Genomic DNA, 14,452 nt, shown 5'->3' with positions numbered 1-14,452 from the left:
TGCTTCACATAAATGCATTTTCACGTAATATTTATATTATTTTCTGATGTGCAATAATCCAACGTTTTAAATGATTTTGTATATTTATTTATTTTGTATTATTATTGTAATATGTAATTCCGTGTTTAAAATAAATACTATAATTTTTTAAAAATATTTTTACGTGATACAATGAAAAATAAAGCAAGGACGCAAACAAACAAAAACAAACAAACGTAAGTAAAAATAAAACCACAATATTAATATTGTTTTTAAAGCGCCCCTTTATGTGTATTATTTAAAATGTCTGTTATGTTAAATGAAATAGTATTTATATCGAATTTATTTCGCAATTAGATTTAATTATATTTGCGAATTTGATAATAGTTAATATAATAGATAAGATAATAGTTCTTTTTTATTATTATTTATAGTTTCAAACAATTTGCTGATATTATTAAGACCGTGTTTATAAAATAATGAAGAATGTTTTTTTATCATTATTTGTTATTGTTATTTTATTATTATTATTTACTTTATATCGATTTTAGTTCTTAGTTTCATTTTAGTCCTTTATTTATTTTTATTATTTTATTTTTCTCTTTTTAAAGGACTCTTTTTTTTCTATGCTGACCCGCTGTGTTGTGGTTGGGCGCCCCCGGCGGTTGAGTGTGGTATCGCTGCAGCAGGAGCGGAGCTCATGAACGTCCTTCGTCAGATCTCAGGGGCCGCTTTCTCCTCCTGCTCGGGTTGTGTGGTTTTGGGGGCGTTTCGGCCAAATAACTTCCACAATGACGGCATTAGCTTTCCTGGCCAGGGCCGCGGTGAGTACCGACAGTTATTATAACGGTTAATTTAACCGCTGGAGAGCCGCACTGGGGTAGACGGACAGGGTAAATAACAGCAGTTTGTTAGCCGGTTAGCAGGGTTAGTTAGAAGCAGGAGCAGCGTTAGTTGTGCTGGAGGATATAGAAGCGTTTCTGTGGGGTTTAGAACTGCAGCTAACGCTACATAGCGGACTGCAGTACAGCAGTGATGGAGTTAGCTTATCAAATAAACCTTTGGAACTATTACCTGAACGTGATTCACAGGTTAAAGTGGGCAACAGGATCTGAGAGTGTACAGTTTAGAGTTTAACCTTCCTCTGAGTCTGGGGTTAGTAGCGTTAGTTAGCTTAGCTTACAAGCTATTTAATTAGCTAGCTAGCTAAATTATTCGGGTACAGGGGTTTATTAGCTATCTAGCTATGACTTAGGCTGTTTGTTTGTGAGGAAGTCTTGGATCCGTCTGTTTACTTCTCTGCATACTTTATTTTGAGGTAAGACTGCTGTAAATATATATACAGCTCTGGAAAATAATAATAATAATTTATCTTCTCTTTCTGTGTCTTTTTCTAGTTATTGAGATGAAAGTCTAAACGTGCAGCATTGTGTAAATACTGCAGTAAAAAAAAGTTTTTTTTTAAGTCCAATTTCTTCTTTAAAAGCCCTGGCAGGCTATTCACTGGACCTGAAGTCCTTGAATTGCAAAAATATATAGAAAAATGTAGCTGTTTTAAAACTTTTGACTGGTAGTGTATACATATTTATTTTTATATATATTTTTTTAAAATATGAAACTATTTATCCCTGGTCCTTCAACAGCTGATTTAGTTATAGGGTTTTGAGCCAGTAAACAGTATCTATGCAGCACAACTCAACTGTTTTACTCTGTCAGTCAAGCAGGTCCACAAATCTCTGACCACTATCTATCTGTTTTTCTCTTTCATAAAGGGGAAGACTGGCATGGCAAAGCCCTCCCGCCTTGTGAAACCAGTAGCTTTGACGAGAATCCCCGGACGCTACCTAGCCCATCAGGAGAGTCTCCCTAAACTCCCTGTGCCAGCCTTAAAGCAGACATGCGACCGGTACCTAGCTGCTCTGGAGCCCATTGTGGACTCAGAGGAGCTGCAGCACACAAAAAAGCTGGTGGATGAATTTCAGATGCCTGGAGGAGTTGGAGAGAGGCTGCAGAAGGGCTTGGAGCGCCGGGCGCACAAGGCAAATAACTGGGTAGGTGGACATTTCTGGGCAGGATGCTAAATACTGGTGAAATGTTATTATTTTTTTTTTTTTTTTTGTAGAATTTGAGATTATACGAAACGTATTTTCCTGTTCACACAAAATCCTTGTATCTGCATGTGTGCAAGGTTTCATATTTTGACAAAGTAAATCTGAAACTGAAGTAAATCTACTTCAAAACATTTTAGACCCATTGCTTTAAAATGACATTTTTTTCCTCCTTTAAAGTTGCCGTTTTAGTGATATAAAGTTTTTGTGTGACATCGACAATATACAAGATATGCGGAGTAGAAAGAACAGAAAGCCAACACCATTAGGAAATAGTATAATATCTATTTTTTCACAAATATTAAGGATGATATTGATATTTAATGGCAGTACAGAATAAAACAAATAATAAATTCCAATATTGACAATGTTTTGTATATTTTTATACCACTGAGAACTGCTGTAAATACAATAATGTACAGCATTACGTGGCATACAGATAATGCAGCTTTACAGTCATGGAATATGAACAGTTTACTCTATTGTCTGTGACAGTATGACTCCTGTTCCAGGGCAAATTTACATTGTAGAACTCAGAACCTTGTCTGCATTATTAATGCAAAAATATGGCGTATTGTTACAGTGTCTGGTTTAGCTTTGTCTTTTGCTTGCTGTAATGAGCTATTTCATATTTTCATCAGTTGTCATAATCTGCTGTTTTGCCTTTGCCCTGTTTCCCTGCTTGTGTCATGGTGCTTGCACAATTTTATGACCAAGACACACCCTAAGCAAATGTACATTTTCTTTATCTTATGCTACTCATGTAAGGAAGTTAAAAAGTATGTTTTTGTTGTATTATTGGAGTTCCCTATGAACTGCTTTTGTTTTCTCTTCTCTTTTTGTCGCCTCATTCTTCCCACTTTCTGTTTAGCTCTCTGACTGGTGGCTACAGGTGGCCTATCTGGACTACCGGCTGCCTGTGGTTATCCACTCAAGTCCTGGAGTTGTCCTCCCTCGTTTGGAATTTAATGATCGACAAGGTCAGATGAGGTCAGAACACTGACTCTATATGACTGTATTAAGAAGTCTTTAAGAACTTAATTTATGAGTGATGAGCTTTTTTTTTTTACAGGTTTATTCTAAACTAGTTTCAGTTTGAAGACCAAGAAGTGATATTCTTTATATGTATATGTATAAAATTCTGTGTATAATTATTCAGAACATGGATTTTTAATGCTGTTTTGATCAGGTTCATGTTTCTATGACTAATAATACACGCATGTGTGCTAGTGACCTTTGTACACACTAACCCTGCTGGAGCTGCGCTATTCAGAGAGCGTACATTGCTGCTGACAGCAGAAAGTCCTGATCCAAAGCCAGTTTTCTTTTACAAATCGTCACTTTAACCATTTACTGCCTGGCTTAGGATGGATCATGAAATTCTACTGAATTAGTATGTTCTGTCATGTAGTAATACATAATTAAAAATGTACAACACATAAAATAAATGAACAGATGGTTTAATCAAGTTCCATGCATAAATTGAGGTGATTTAGGTGTTTTGTTGTTGATTTGTGTAGTTTATATAGTAGACCAAAGTCTGTTTGGCCTGTTTCACGTCACAGAGTTAATGTGCAATTTTGCCTGTTCCACACAGATATGCTGCTAAGTTGATTGCTGGAGTTTTGGATTTCAAGTCCATGATTGACAAGTGAGTAACATATTGTATGTTATAACAATTACACATTAATCCCACACAATAAAAGTGACACAAAATCAAATCTTGTTAAATCTTGTTAAAACATACAGATTTTACTGATGATTCACTGATGAAATGCTGAAATTGATATTAGTATAAATAGTATGATACGAAAAATATAGTAGTATAATCATATCAGTGATTTATATGATTTCGATTGGATGAAAATCCTCAGATGCAGTTTTACTGGCCCATTTACAACCCTGTTATTTTGCCTCAAATTGAAATACACTGATTTTCCTTTTATAGTGGACTTGTGGAATAAAAAAATGATGAGCTCTGATTTTATTGGTTTGTCTTGTTTTGTGTGCTTAGTGTGATGTGCTGTTAATTAAAATGAAGAGGTCGTAGCCTATTTTTTGTTTAGACTTGCCACCAGTTTTAATCTTAAAAAGTTTGTATTCTGATGTAGTACAGTTTTTTTTTTAAACGTATTATTTATTTACTTTACAGTACAGTTTGTTTTTATGTGAGATGATTTTTAAGACACTGTAAAATGCTATAGTTAGCTTTTAGCCTAGTGAGAACCCCCATTGGCTAAGTTTGAGCTTCCCTTCTGTGAACACTGGCACAGGTAAAGCCGTGGTTATAAGGCCTTGTTTTCATAGCAAGTTGTTTTTTCATAATGAACTATAGTCTGAGGTAATCCAGAACAGCATATTCTCCTTTTTCCAGCACATCTTACCAGCTATGGCTGTGCTTTTGCTAGTGGGCTTGGTTATTTTTTAAGGGGATTAACAAATAAGATTCAGTACTGTTGCATAACAATCTTTATGTAGAGTTTTGGAATTGGCCTGTTCTGTGATGGTTATGCCAAATACATTATCATTATTGCACTGTGCCAAGAAAAATGTCCATTTTTCACTCTTAAGCACGTTTAACTGATAAATAAAAAAGTTGTGTACTGAAATGTGTTGGCATTCTATCAAGAAAGCACTCTTTCTTGTAGCCAAAACCTATTTATGCAAAGCTAATAAACCTCATTTAATACAGATTACATCAGCTCAGGTTTTCTTTGAAAGGGTATTTGATCTGAAAGAATTAACTCCAATCTGGATTTGATGCTGGTTTAAAAAGTCCAGTTTAAATCCTTCTTAAACAATCTGGATTTAAGTGTTTTGAACACATGCATATGTTTTCAGTAAAAAAAATTCTATCAGGTGGTATCGGTAACAGCCACAGGAGTAACTTTAATCCAGTAACTTCAGACCCATGCTGTTGTGGATTAAGCTGGGTCATGAATATGTCCCTTGTGTTAATAATATAGCCTTCCAACCACTTAAACAGTGCAAATGGACTGGAAGCACAGAGAGATAAAGGAATAAGGCAGTGAGGTGTGGGATAAAGTAGTTACCTGTATCATGGACTACACTGCAGTAGTCCTACATTTGTTTTTGAGAGCAGTACAATTCCAATGTATAGCATGACTGCTGCCATTTACATTAGAATTATAACATTCTCGTCATTACCAGTAGTTGCACTTGTTAGTAATATATTCAAATAGAAAACACATTAAAGCTTAGTTGGGAATTTAATTATTCAGTAAGCATTTATTCATCATCATATTCTGTGTTGCAGTGAAACGTTGCCACTGGAATATCTGGGTGGGAAGCCGCTGTGTATGAACCAGTACTACCAGGTGCTGTCCTCATGCCGTATACCAGGAACAAAGAGTGACTCGGTGGTGAACCATGCACGAAACAAGAGGCCGCCAACTCACATCACCGTGGTCCACAACTACCAGGTTAGCAGAGGTTTGGCAGACGATTGACTTAAGGTCTTTGGCGTCAAAATAGGGTTAAATATTTTAAGAACCAAAAGTATAATCCATAACCAAAATATTTAAATTTAAAATCGAGAGGACTAATATTATTATCAAGAATTTTTAAATCATGTTTGTAAACAGGATGTTTAATACTGAAAGGAGATTTTAATATAACGTTTTGTGTTTTACTTTCATAAGAAATCTGTTTTCGCCTAGTATTTTTTTCCCAACAGTTACACTTCTCTCTGTCTTGTTTTCAGATTGAGAATTTTCTCACATTTAGTTTTGACCCTGTTTTTACAGGTGAAAGATTTGTCAAATTGCAAGACAAAGCACTATGTGGAGAAAAAGCTTGATGGCTATAAGTATAAACACGTGTTTCTCATCTGTCTGTTGTAGTTCTTTGTTCTGGATGTGTACAACAGTGACTGCACCCCACTGACCGTGGATCAGCTTTATCTTCAGCTGGAGAAAATATGGAACTCCTCCCTTCAGACCAACAAGGAGCCAATCGGCATCCTCACCTCCAACCATCGCAACAGCTGGGGAAAGGCCTACCACAACCTTATTAAAGGTTAGAAAAATAGAATATGTAGTGTTTTCAAGAGAACTTTTAGAATGTACAAACATGGGTTTCTAGAGCAGCATTAGATTTAGCCGCTAACCTCGCTGCGTGCTAGCTCTTTGGCCGTAGGTGAATATTATCAGCCAGTACCTTGCTGCTAACACCAGATAGCACTGCAAAGCAGAATTAGCATTAGCTGCTAATTAGCTCTTCAGGTTTCAGTTTTACTTGTTACATTAGATTGAGTATTCACTTTCAGAACACTTTTTAGCACACAAATCACTGAAGATTTTTTCCCCTTTTTCAGATAAAACAAATAAAGAGTCGGTTCGGGCCATTCAAAAGAGTATCTTCACTGTGTGTCTGGATGCTCCAATGCCTCGAGTCTCTGATGAAATGTACCGCAGTCGAGCAGCTGTGCAGATGCTGCATGGAGGGGGCAGCCGGTGGAACAGTGGAAACCGCTGGTTCGACAAGACACTTCAGGTTGGTATTAAAACGTTGCTAAGTATTTGGTTTATGAAGTTTAAGGTCATAAAATATCTTACAAAATAATATTTAATTCCGCTGTCCTTAACTGCTTTAACTATCAGCAACACAGCAACATCTCTGTCCACTTGATCTAATGATTTTAAGTTGCATGCACTGCTGACCCATGTATGCAAATGCACAAACACAATTTGTCTAGTCCTTGTAGAGAATTATTACCAATAGAATAGGACTATGTAGAGCAGATAAACAAAAAACTACTGGCACCAGTGGGCTAGAGGGGAATAAAGACCCCCATCATTGAGCTGTGGAGCAGTGAAATTATGTTCTCTGGAGCATTGGAGCTCCATCCAGTACTTTTGGGATGAGGTGAGTTTTGTTGTTGAATGCAGTTAAATCCTCACAGCAATCCTCTAAAACATAGTAGACATTGTTCCTTGGACAGTAGAGACAATTAGTCCAAAAAAACAGGATAAACTCTTACTTTTTCCTTTTTTTCTTATTTCCTTAATATTTTAACTTAACAATCAATTAGCAGGTTTGTGTATGATAAACTTCTCTACATTGCTGTATGATAAACTTCTCTAAATTACTTCTACACTTCTCTACATTGCTGTTTTTTACTTTGTTTTTGAAGTTCATAAACAGAATAACAGTAATTGTGTCATGGGCAGGACTTTATCCACTCAGCACTCCTGTTCTGTTACTTACTTCTCTTTTTAGTTTATCATCGGTGAAGATGGAACGTGTGGTGTGATTTATGAACACGCGCCTGCAGAAGGTCCACCAATTGTGGCACTAATTGACCATGTGGTAGAATACACGTAAGTTCTGTTTTATGTAACATTTTACAGAGGATGGTGATGGTGCATCATATATTGTCACATAACTCCATATTGAATGTGGTTTTGTTCATCAGTAAGAAGTCAGAGATGGTGCGCACCCCCATGGTTCCACTGCCTATGCCTCAAAAACTGCGCTTCAACATCACACCAGAGATTAAGAGGGACATTGAGGAGGCCAAGCAGAACATGAACATGTAAGAGGATAACAAGTATTCTTGTTTCTTTGTTTTGACTTTAATAACTACAGACTAGTGCTGGGCGGTATAGCAGTTCATATGGTAAACCGTAGGGGAATTTAGAACCGGTATGCATTTTTTACATACCGCCATACCACTAGAAGCACTGCGTAGCCGGACCAGAACAGCGTCGTTGAGGAAGCACAGACAGACACAGGCACTAGCCAGTTGGCATACAAGCACATGACTGCAGCTCAGCTACAGCGTCTCGGGCTGTCCTGCCTGGAGAGAAATGACAACAGAACCTTATCAGAGTAGTTCCTGCTGCTGTCCCTCGCTGTATGAGTGTTTTTATATGAGTAAAATAAAACAACAGCAAACAGCAATTATTAACTCAGAAAAAATTCCCCAGACGAGCCCAGAAACTGTCCTGAGGGCAGAATCATTTATTCAACATGAGATAAAACTCCCTTAAACTCTGGAAACAAGGTAACTACAGAAAATATGCTTCAAGAGCAGTAACTAAAGCCCATTTAAATATATTCATACTGTAGTTACATTTATTTAATTGTTTACATTTATTTAACTGGAGAAAGAAGGGAATAGTGGCTGATTTTATTACTTTAATGCTTCTAATGGCTTTAATTGATTTTAAATTGTCTTACTTTAAGAAATCTCTCTTATACTTAAACATTAAGTATTTTAGGTTTGTATATAGTGTTTATGGAACTATTTAAAATATATAGTTTTGTAAAGGAAGCCGTGTTAAAGTTGTTGGCCCGTTTTAAGGTCTATTGTTTACATTCTTCAGCTGTTTTTCTGCTAATGAAGTCTGGTTTATTTATATATTGTGTAATTTTGTAATACAAAAGAAACCCAATAGTAATCAAAGCCTTATCTTAAAGCCTTAATGAAAGCCAGAATAAATAAATAAAACTGCCAGAATCTGTCAGTCATACTGCTCAGCACTACTACAGACAAATTTCAGAAATATTTTTGTATTATATTATATACAGCTAAATGCCAAAATATGAGAATTTTATTCTGAAACAAACTGTTGGTACTCTTGTTAATCTTGCAGAATGGTTCATGACTTGGATGTGAAAGTCATTGTGTTCCCCCACTTTGGCAAAAATGTTCCAAAGTCTTATAAGATGAGTCCTGATGCCTTTATTCAGGTTGGTCTTCAGCTAGCCTATTACAGGTAAGTGCTAATAAACTTGAATTAAAATAAACCCTTACATAAACAGATGTAAATGATGATTTCTCCGAAATAATTCAGAAATTTAAAGAGATGTACATGTGCCATTGGTTTACTTTTCAGGATGTATAAGCGTTGCTGTGCAACATATGAGAGCGCCTCTCTTCGCATGTTCAGACTGGGTCGAACTGACACAATCCGCTCAGCATCCATCGATTCTGCCAATTTTGTCAAAGCCATGGATGATTCTGCCAAACAGGTTTACTCATCTTTAGTTTTTTATAGTACCACTATCTGCTATTGCTTACTTCTCCATTGCATTGCCTTGTGAATTTGGTTCTTTCAACTTACACAAGTTAGGTAAAGCAAAGCAGAATAATACCTCAGTAGGTACTGGGGGTGTAACACTATGTACTATTCATAACAAAGCATCACAATTTAGTGCACATAGGCTGGGTGACTGATTGTGTCTAAAGTGACAATAAACACAGAATTAAAAGAAACCTTTTGTTTCCGACCTGGATACATTTTGGAAAAATTAAAAATACCAAGAAAGTTTTGGAAAAGTAATGGAAATTTGCTCTACAAATCTTTAAGTTCATTAATGGAAAATCTATTTTGAGCTAACAAATACATCAGCTCAGAGTAAATTCAGTAATTTAAGCCTACACAACGGAACTCTCAGGATCTGACAAACATTTTATTATTAAATATTGTGTGTCAACATTTTATCTGATTCACTTTAGGCCTACTTTAATCAGTTTTGTCTAAAGTTTGAATTGATTTTTTTGTTTCATTGTCCATGTCGGCACTGATGTTTTAAAAATTGTATGATCATAAAAATTTGCCTTGAAGGCATGGAAAAGTCATGACAAATCATCAAAAAATGATTGGTTAAAACATATATGAACCCTGTTATAAAGTCTGTTTGCACAGAGTCCTCCATCACCTAACTAAATTCTGTTGTTGAGCTTAAACTCAATACCATTTATACTTTTTCTTAAATCAAAGTTTGCACAAACAATGCTGGCATGATTAGTAATCTTAGGTGGTTTTGCTTATGTGGTTTCTGAAACTGTACGATGCTGTTTTGTTCAACAGAACCAGGAGAAGGTGACACTGCTAGAAAAGGCAGTGAAAGCTCACAGATCATACACGGATATCGTGAGTGACATCTTGCTGTTTTAATAGTGAAATCCTATGGATGTTGCTTTGAATGTTGCTAATGTTTATACATGTGAGAATGTCTGAATAGCTAATCTGAAAAGAAAAAAAATCCCAGTCTATTTATGAGAATCTTTTCTGAAGCTGAGAACATTTTAACCGCAACCAAAGAATACTACAAAATTATCCTTGGTATGTGACACAATGTTGGTTCTTCATTTGTGAAGGTGGTGCTTCATTTTTGCATCAGATATTAAAAACGTGAAGTAGGTCACATCTTGCCTGAAAACCGTTTAAACTTATTTTGTTAGCTTTGCATTTCTTACAGTGGTGTGGTGTTTAAAGCTCACCTTCCGTCGTTTTTTCTTTCATTTTAAAATGTCTAGTTGTGGTCTCTAGTATGAATGAATGACATGTGAGCCGTTTTTGTAAAAAAAAGTGCTCAGGTGTCTCTGTATAGCTCTTTTTTAATGGACTGTTTTAGGGGTGTGTCCAAAATGACCGGATTCCAGCTTTGCTCATGAATATTCATACATGCAAACAGAATGCAAATATCTCTCCTCTGATTGGCTAGGAGCACTGCGACGCCCCTCCACCGCTCTGCCGCTCACTGCCTCCCACCTCCTAACTGATGAGCGGTGATGTTGCGTCGCTTCAGCTCCGCCTCTGGGAGTTTCTCGAGCCAAGGTGGGCTGGTCTGTGAGTTTCTGCCTACGTAGGCAGAAAGATAATTCAAAATTCACCCGTTTTTCGGAGGGGGGGAGGGGGGATTTCTTTGCTTAGCTCCTGCAGACAATGGGGGCTGCAAAACAGTTTAATGTGCAGGTGTACACATTCAACTCGGAGAGACCTACTGTATTCCACAAAAAACAAGAAAAATTGGATTTTCGCGGAAGGTGAGCTTTAAGTAATTTGGATGTTATAACCCACTATTAGATGACTACCTTGGGGGAAAGTTTGTTTTTGTTTTTAGGTTATAATTAAGAGACAGAAAGATATTAATATAAAAAATGCTGCGCGTGTTTGTGCAGGCAATCCGTGGGCAGGCCATCGACAGGCATTTGCTGGGCTTGAAGTTGCAGGCCATTGAAGACTTGTCAGCGTTGCCAGATATCTTCATGGACACGTCCTATGCTGTTGCCAACCACTATAATCTTTCAACCAGTCAGGTACGACCAGTCAGTCTTCCCTACTGTAAATATTAAGTATGTCCTCATCTGTCCTTTTCCCCTCAAATGTAATATAAGTCACATAAAGCAACCACTTAATTAATGATGATGATCCGTTATTCAGTAATAGGATGAATACTCAATACAAAAACTTCTTTAAGCTGCATAATCTGTGTACACCTTTCAATTTCTGTTTGTCCAGCAAATATCGCCCTGAAATAATATGATAATAGTATTTCATAGTATTTTTACAATACTAATATTCTGTGCTGTATGACACTGAAAGATATTTAATTACTTTTAAGAATATACAGCTCTGGGAAAAAATGGATAGACCACTTTAGTTTCTGAGTCAGTTTCTCTGATTTTGCTATTTATAGGTATATATACTTGAGTAAAATGAACATTGTTGTTTTAATCTATAAACTACGGAAACTACGGATTCCAAATAAAAATATTGTCATTTAGAGCATTTATTTGCAGAAAATGAGAAATGGCTGAAATAACAAAAAAGATACAGAGCCTTTAGACCTCAAACAATGCAAAGAAAACATGTTCATATTCATACAGTTTTAGAAGTTTAGAAATCAATATTTGGTGGAATAACCCTGGTTTGTAATCACTTCGCATGTTCTCCTCCACCAGTCTTACACACTGATTTTGGATAACTTTATGCCACTCCTGGTGCCAAATATTCAATCAGTTCAGCTTGATTTGATGGCTTGTGATCATCCATCTTCCTCTTTATTATTGAAGAAACTCATTATTTTTAAGTGGTCTCTTATTGTAAAAAACAAAAACATTATTTTTGTTACATTAATAATTAATATACTAAAATTATCTTATTGCACAGAAAAACGCTATATAGTTTTTTTGTTTGTTTTTGTTTTTTAAATCCTTCTCTCTCTTCCTCTTCAGGTGCCAGCAAAGACAGACTGTGTGATGTGTTTTGGCCCAGTCGTCCCTGACGGCTATGGTGTGTGTTACAACCCAATGGAGCAGCACATCAACTTTGCCGTGTCAGCGTTCAACAGCTGTGCGGACACTAACGCTGCCCGAATGGCTCAGTCTCTGGAGGACGCTCTGCTGGACATGAAGAACCTTCTGGAGCAGACGCCTAAAGCCAAGCTATAAGAACACTTACTAACCCCACTGGTCTGAGCCTGAGGACAGGACCTGTTAAAGCCCTGATAACTGACTAATCACTTACATCAAATACAGCTGACTGTAAATCAGTTTACAAAGTGCCCTTTTTTGGTGTCGCCACCAAATTTGCTGAACTTTTTTGGATGTTTTAGGGAACTGGTGGTTGAGGAGCACTTTCCTGTTGAAGGTCTCGTCCCTTCACATGTTTCTTGAATTGTTTGAAAATTAAGTTCATTTCATTGTGTCATATTTCAGTTTTGTTTTGCCACATGCAAAACTTGTTGCCATTACAGCAGTGGATGTCCTCCTTTTTTGACCACAATATATTAAATGGAATATATTGTATCAAAATGGGCTAAATTTTAAGAACCTAAAAATATAATTCATAACCAAGAAATTTCATTTTGAAATTTTATTTGAAATGTCTTAATTTTACAAAATTAAATATCTTTGATATGAATTCTACTGTTTGGATCCGAAAACACATGGCTGTATGTAACGGGAATAATGGAAGATTGTAGTCAATGATAAGTGAATTGTCCTGATGCCAGAATGCTGCTTTTGAGTGTGTGTGCATGGGAATGTGTGTGTGTGTGTGTGGCATTTGTCATTTGCTTATATTTTAGTTATATAATTATGTAAATACAGAAACATACTAATATTATATTTGATCTCTTTGCACATTGTTGATTTGTACAGGATTGTACTATAAGACTGCAAAATTAATATTCGTCATATTTTGTTCAGGTCCCAATCTATGTAACTTTGCATTGTTGATTCTAATTTATTAATTTGACTGTTAAATCATGTGATTGATTGTCTGATTGGGACAGGAATTGAAAATAATTTCTATAATAAGAGAATAGTGTTAATATCAGGTGTTATTGATTATGTTTAAAAATAAAAAAAGCTGTTTAAAACTTTGTTCCTGGTAACTAATTTTAATATTGTATTAATATTTATTTTGTAAATCACTCCAGCACTCTTCAGGAAACTTTTACAGGATATTTGCCACAACTGTCCTGCATAATATACTACACAGTCCAGTTGAAATATGACACTTTGGTGCATATTTAACAGTGTGTTTGAGGAGTTTAGCGAGAATTAAACATGAATATCGTGTTTCAGAATACAATTCTCTTCCATTCTGCTCTGTATCATAAAAATATAGTTCAGTAGAGAGTTTAATTCTTTCCCTGAGCTCCAGTGAATCCAGTGTTTTTTTTTATGATCAGCCTGATCTGCTTGGGTGAATTTAATAATCTGAGCTGACTGATATAATTTTTACAAAACTGTATACATTGAATTAATTACAACTGATTCGTATCACTGTTTTTGCATGTAGTTGTTGTCTGCTGGTTTTTTAACATATGAACACCAATAAACTGATTAAAGAGTAAAATATTTATTTGATAAAAACCTTATCTGGTGGTGTTAACAAGCAACTGATGATGTTGACTAATCAGACTTGTTCCGACATGAAACCCTTAAGGGAAGTGGAAAAGACAGCACCCAAAGAACACCTTTCTACAGGATCTCCAGACAGACATTTAGGATATACCTGGAACTCTGAATGTTTATTTGACAGAATATTTTTGGGAACTGAAAAATGAACTGAACCTGAAAATAAACAAACTTTTTAGGTAGGTCGAAAAATCAATCAAGTGGCTCTTTTTTCTGTGTTCAGTAAGTCTCTGGAAAATAAGAGAAATTGAGACTGATGTAGCTATGCCTCAGTAGAGCTTCTAGTTTACATATTTTAATTTAAACTGTTACAGAGGTAAGCATTACTATAAGACACCCTGTAACAGAACCATTCCCATTTATAGTCAATAGAAAATACCTAATGCCTGTTTTAAAACAGGTTTTTATATATTTAGACCTAAAAATATATTTGCAGACAGTTAATTCACGAAGACCCTCATTGACAATTTTATTTAGAAGAATTTTATACATCTCGGGAACATTGTTTCATTTAATTCTGTCTTTTTGTACAAATTAATTTGCTTCAGTACATTAATGTACATATTTACAGATCATTTCACTTACAGGCTTGTTATTGTACTTATAGATGTTTCAGATGGTGTAAAGTGTTACAGTAACAGGACTGAGTGAAACCCAGGAACACAACTAAATGTATATTTTA

The 14,452-nt window shown here is 35.8% G+C and overlaps 1 protein-coding gene across 2 annotated transcripts; it reads left to right on the top strand.

The window, feature by feature from the left end:
• Positions 1-649: 649 nt before the first annotated feature.
• crata (carnitine O-acetyltransferase a) lies at positions 650-13,229 on the top strand. Of its 2 annotated transcripts, none has more exons than XM_007256983.4 (14): positions 650-803; positions 1,752-2,030; positions 2,959-3,077; positions 3,685-3,738; positions 5,365-5,530; positions 5,951-6,125; positions 6,424-6,602; positions 7,329-7,429; positions 7,525-7,644; positions 8,708-8,830; positions 8,951-9,086; positions 9,929-9,991; positions 11,023-11,160; positions 12,079-13,229. In XM_007256983.4, exons 1-14 carry the CDS (start codon positions 771-773, stop codon positions 12,292-12,294), a joined length of 1,902 nt encoding a protein of 633 aa, XP_007257045.3. In that variant the 5' UTR covers positions 650-770; the 3' UTR covers positions 12,295-13,229. The 2 variants fall into 2 exon arrangements, with proteins under 2 accessions (XP_007257045.3, XP_007257046.3); XM_007256984.4 differs by lacking the exon at positions 650-803 and adding an exon at positions 904-1,297.
• The last annotated feature ends 1,223 nt before the right edge of the window (positions 13,230-14,452 follow it).

This window comes from Astyanax mexicanus, chromosome 1 (assembly GCF_023375975.1).
Source record: "Astyanax mexicanus isolate ESR-SI-001 chromosome 1, AstMex3_surface, whole genome shotgun sequence".
NCBI classification, from domain to species: domain Eukaryota; kingdom Metazoa; phylum Chordata; class Actinopteri; order Characiformes; family Acestrorhamphidae; genus Astyanax; species Astyanax mexicanus.
The sequence above is the reverse complement of the archived record's forward strand: the minus strand, read 5'-3'. Positions and strand labels throughout refer to the sequence as shown.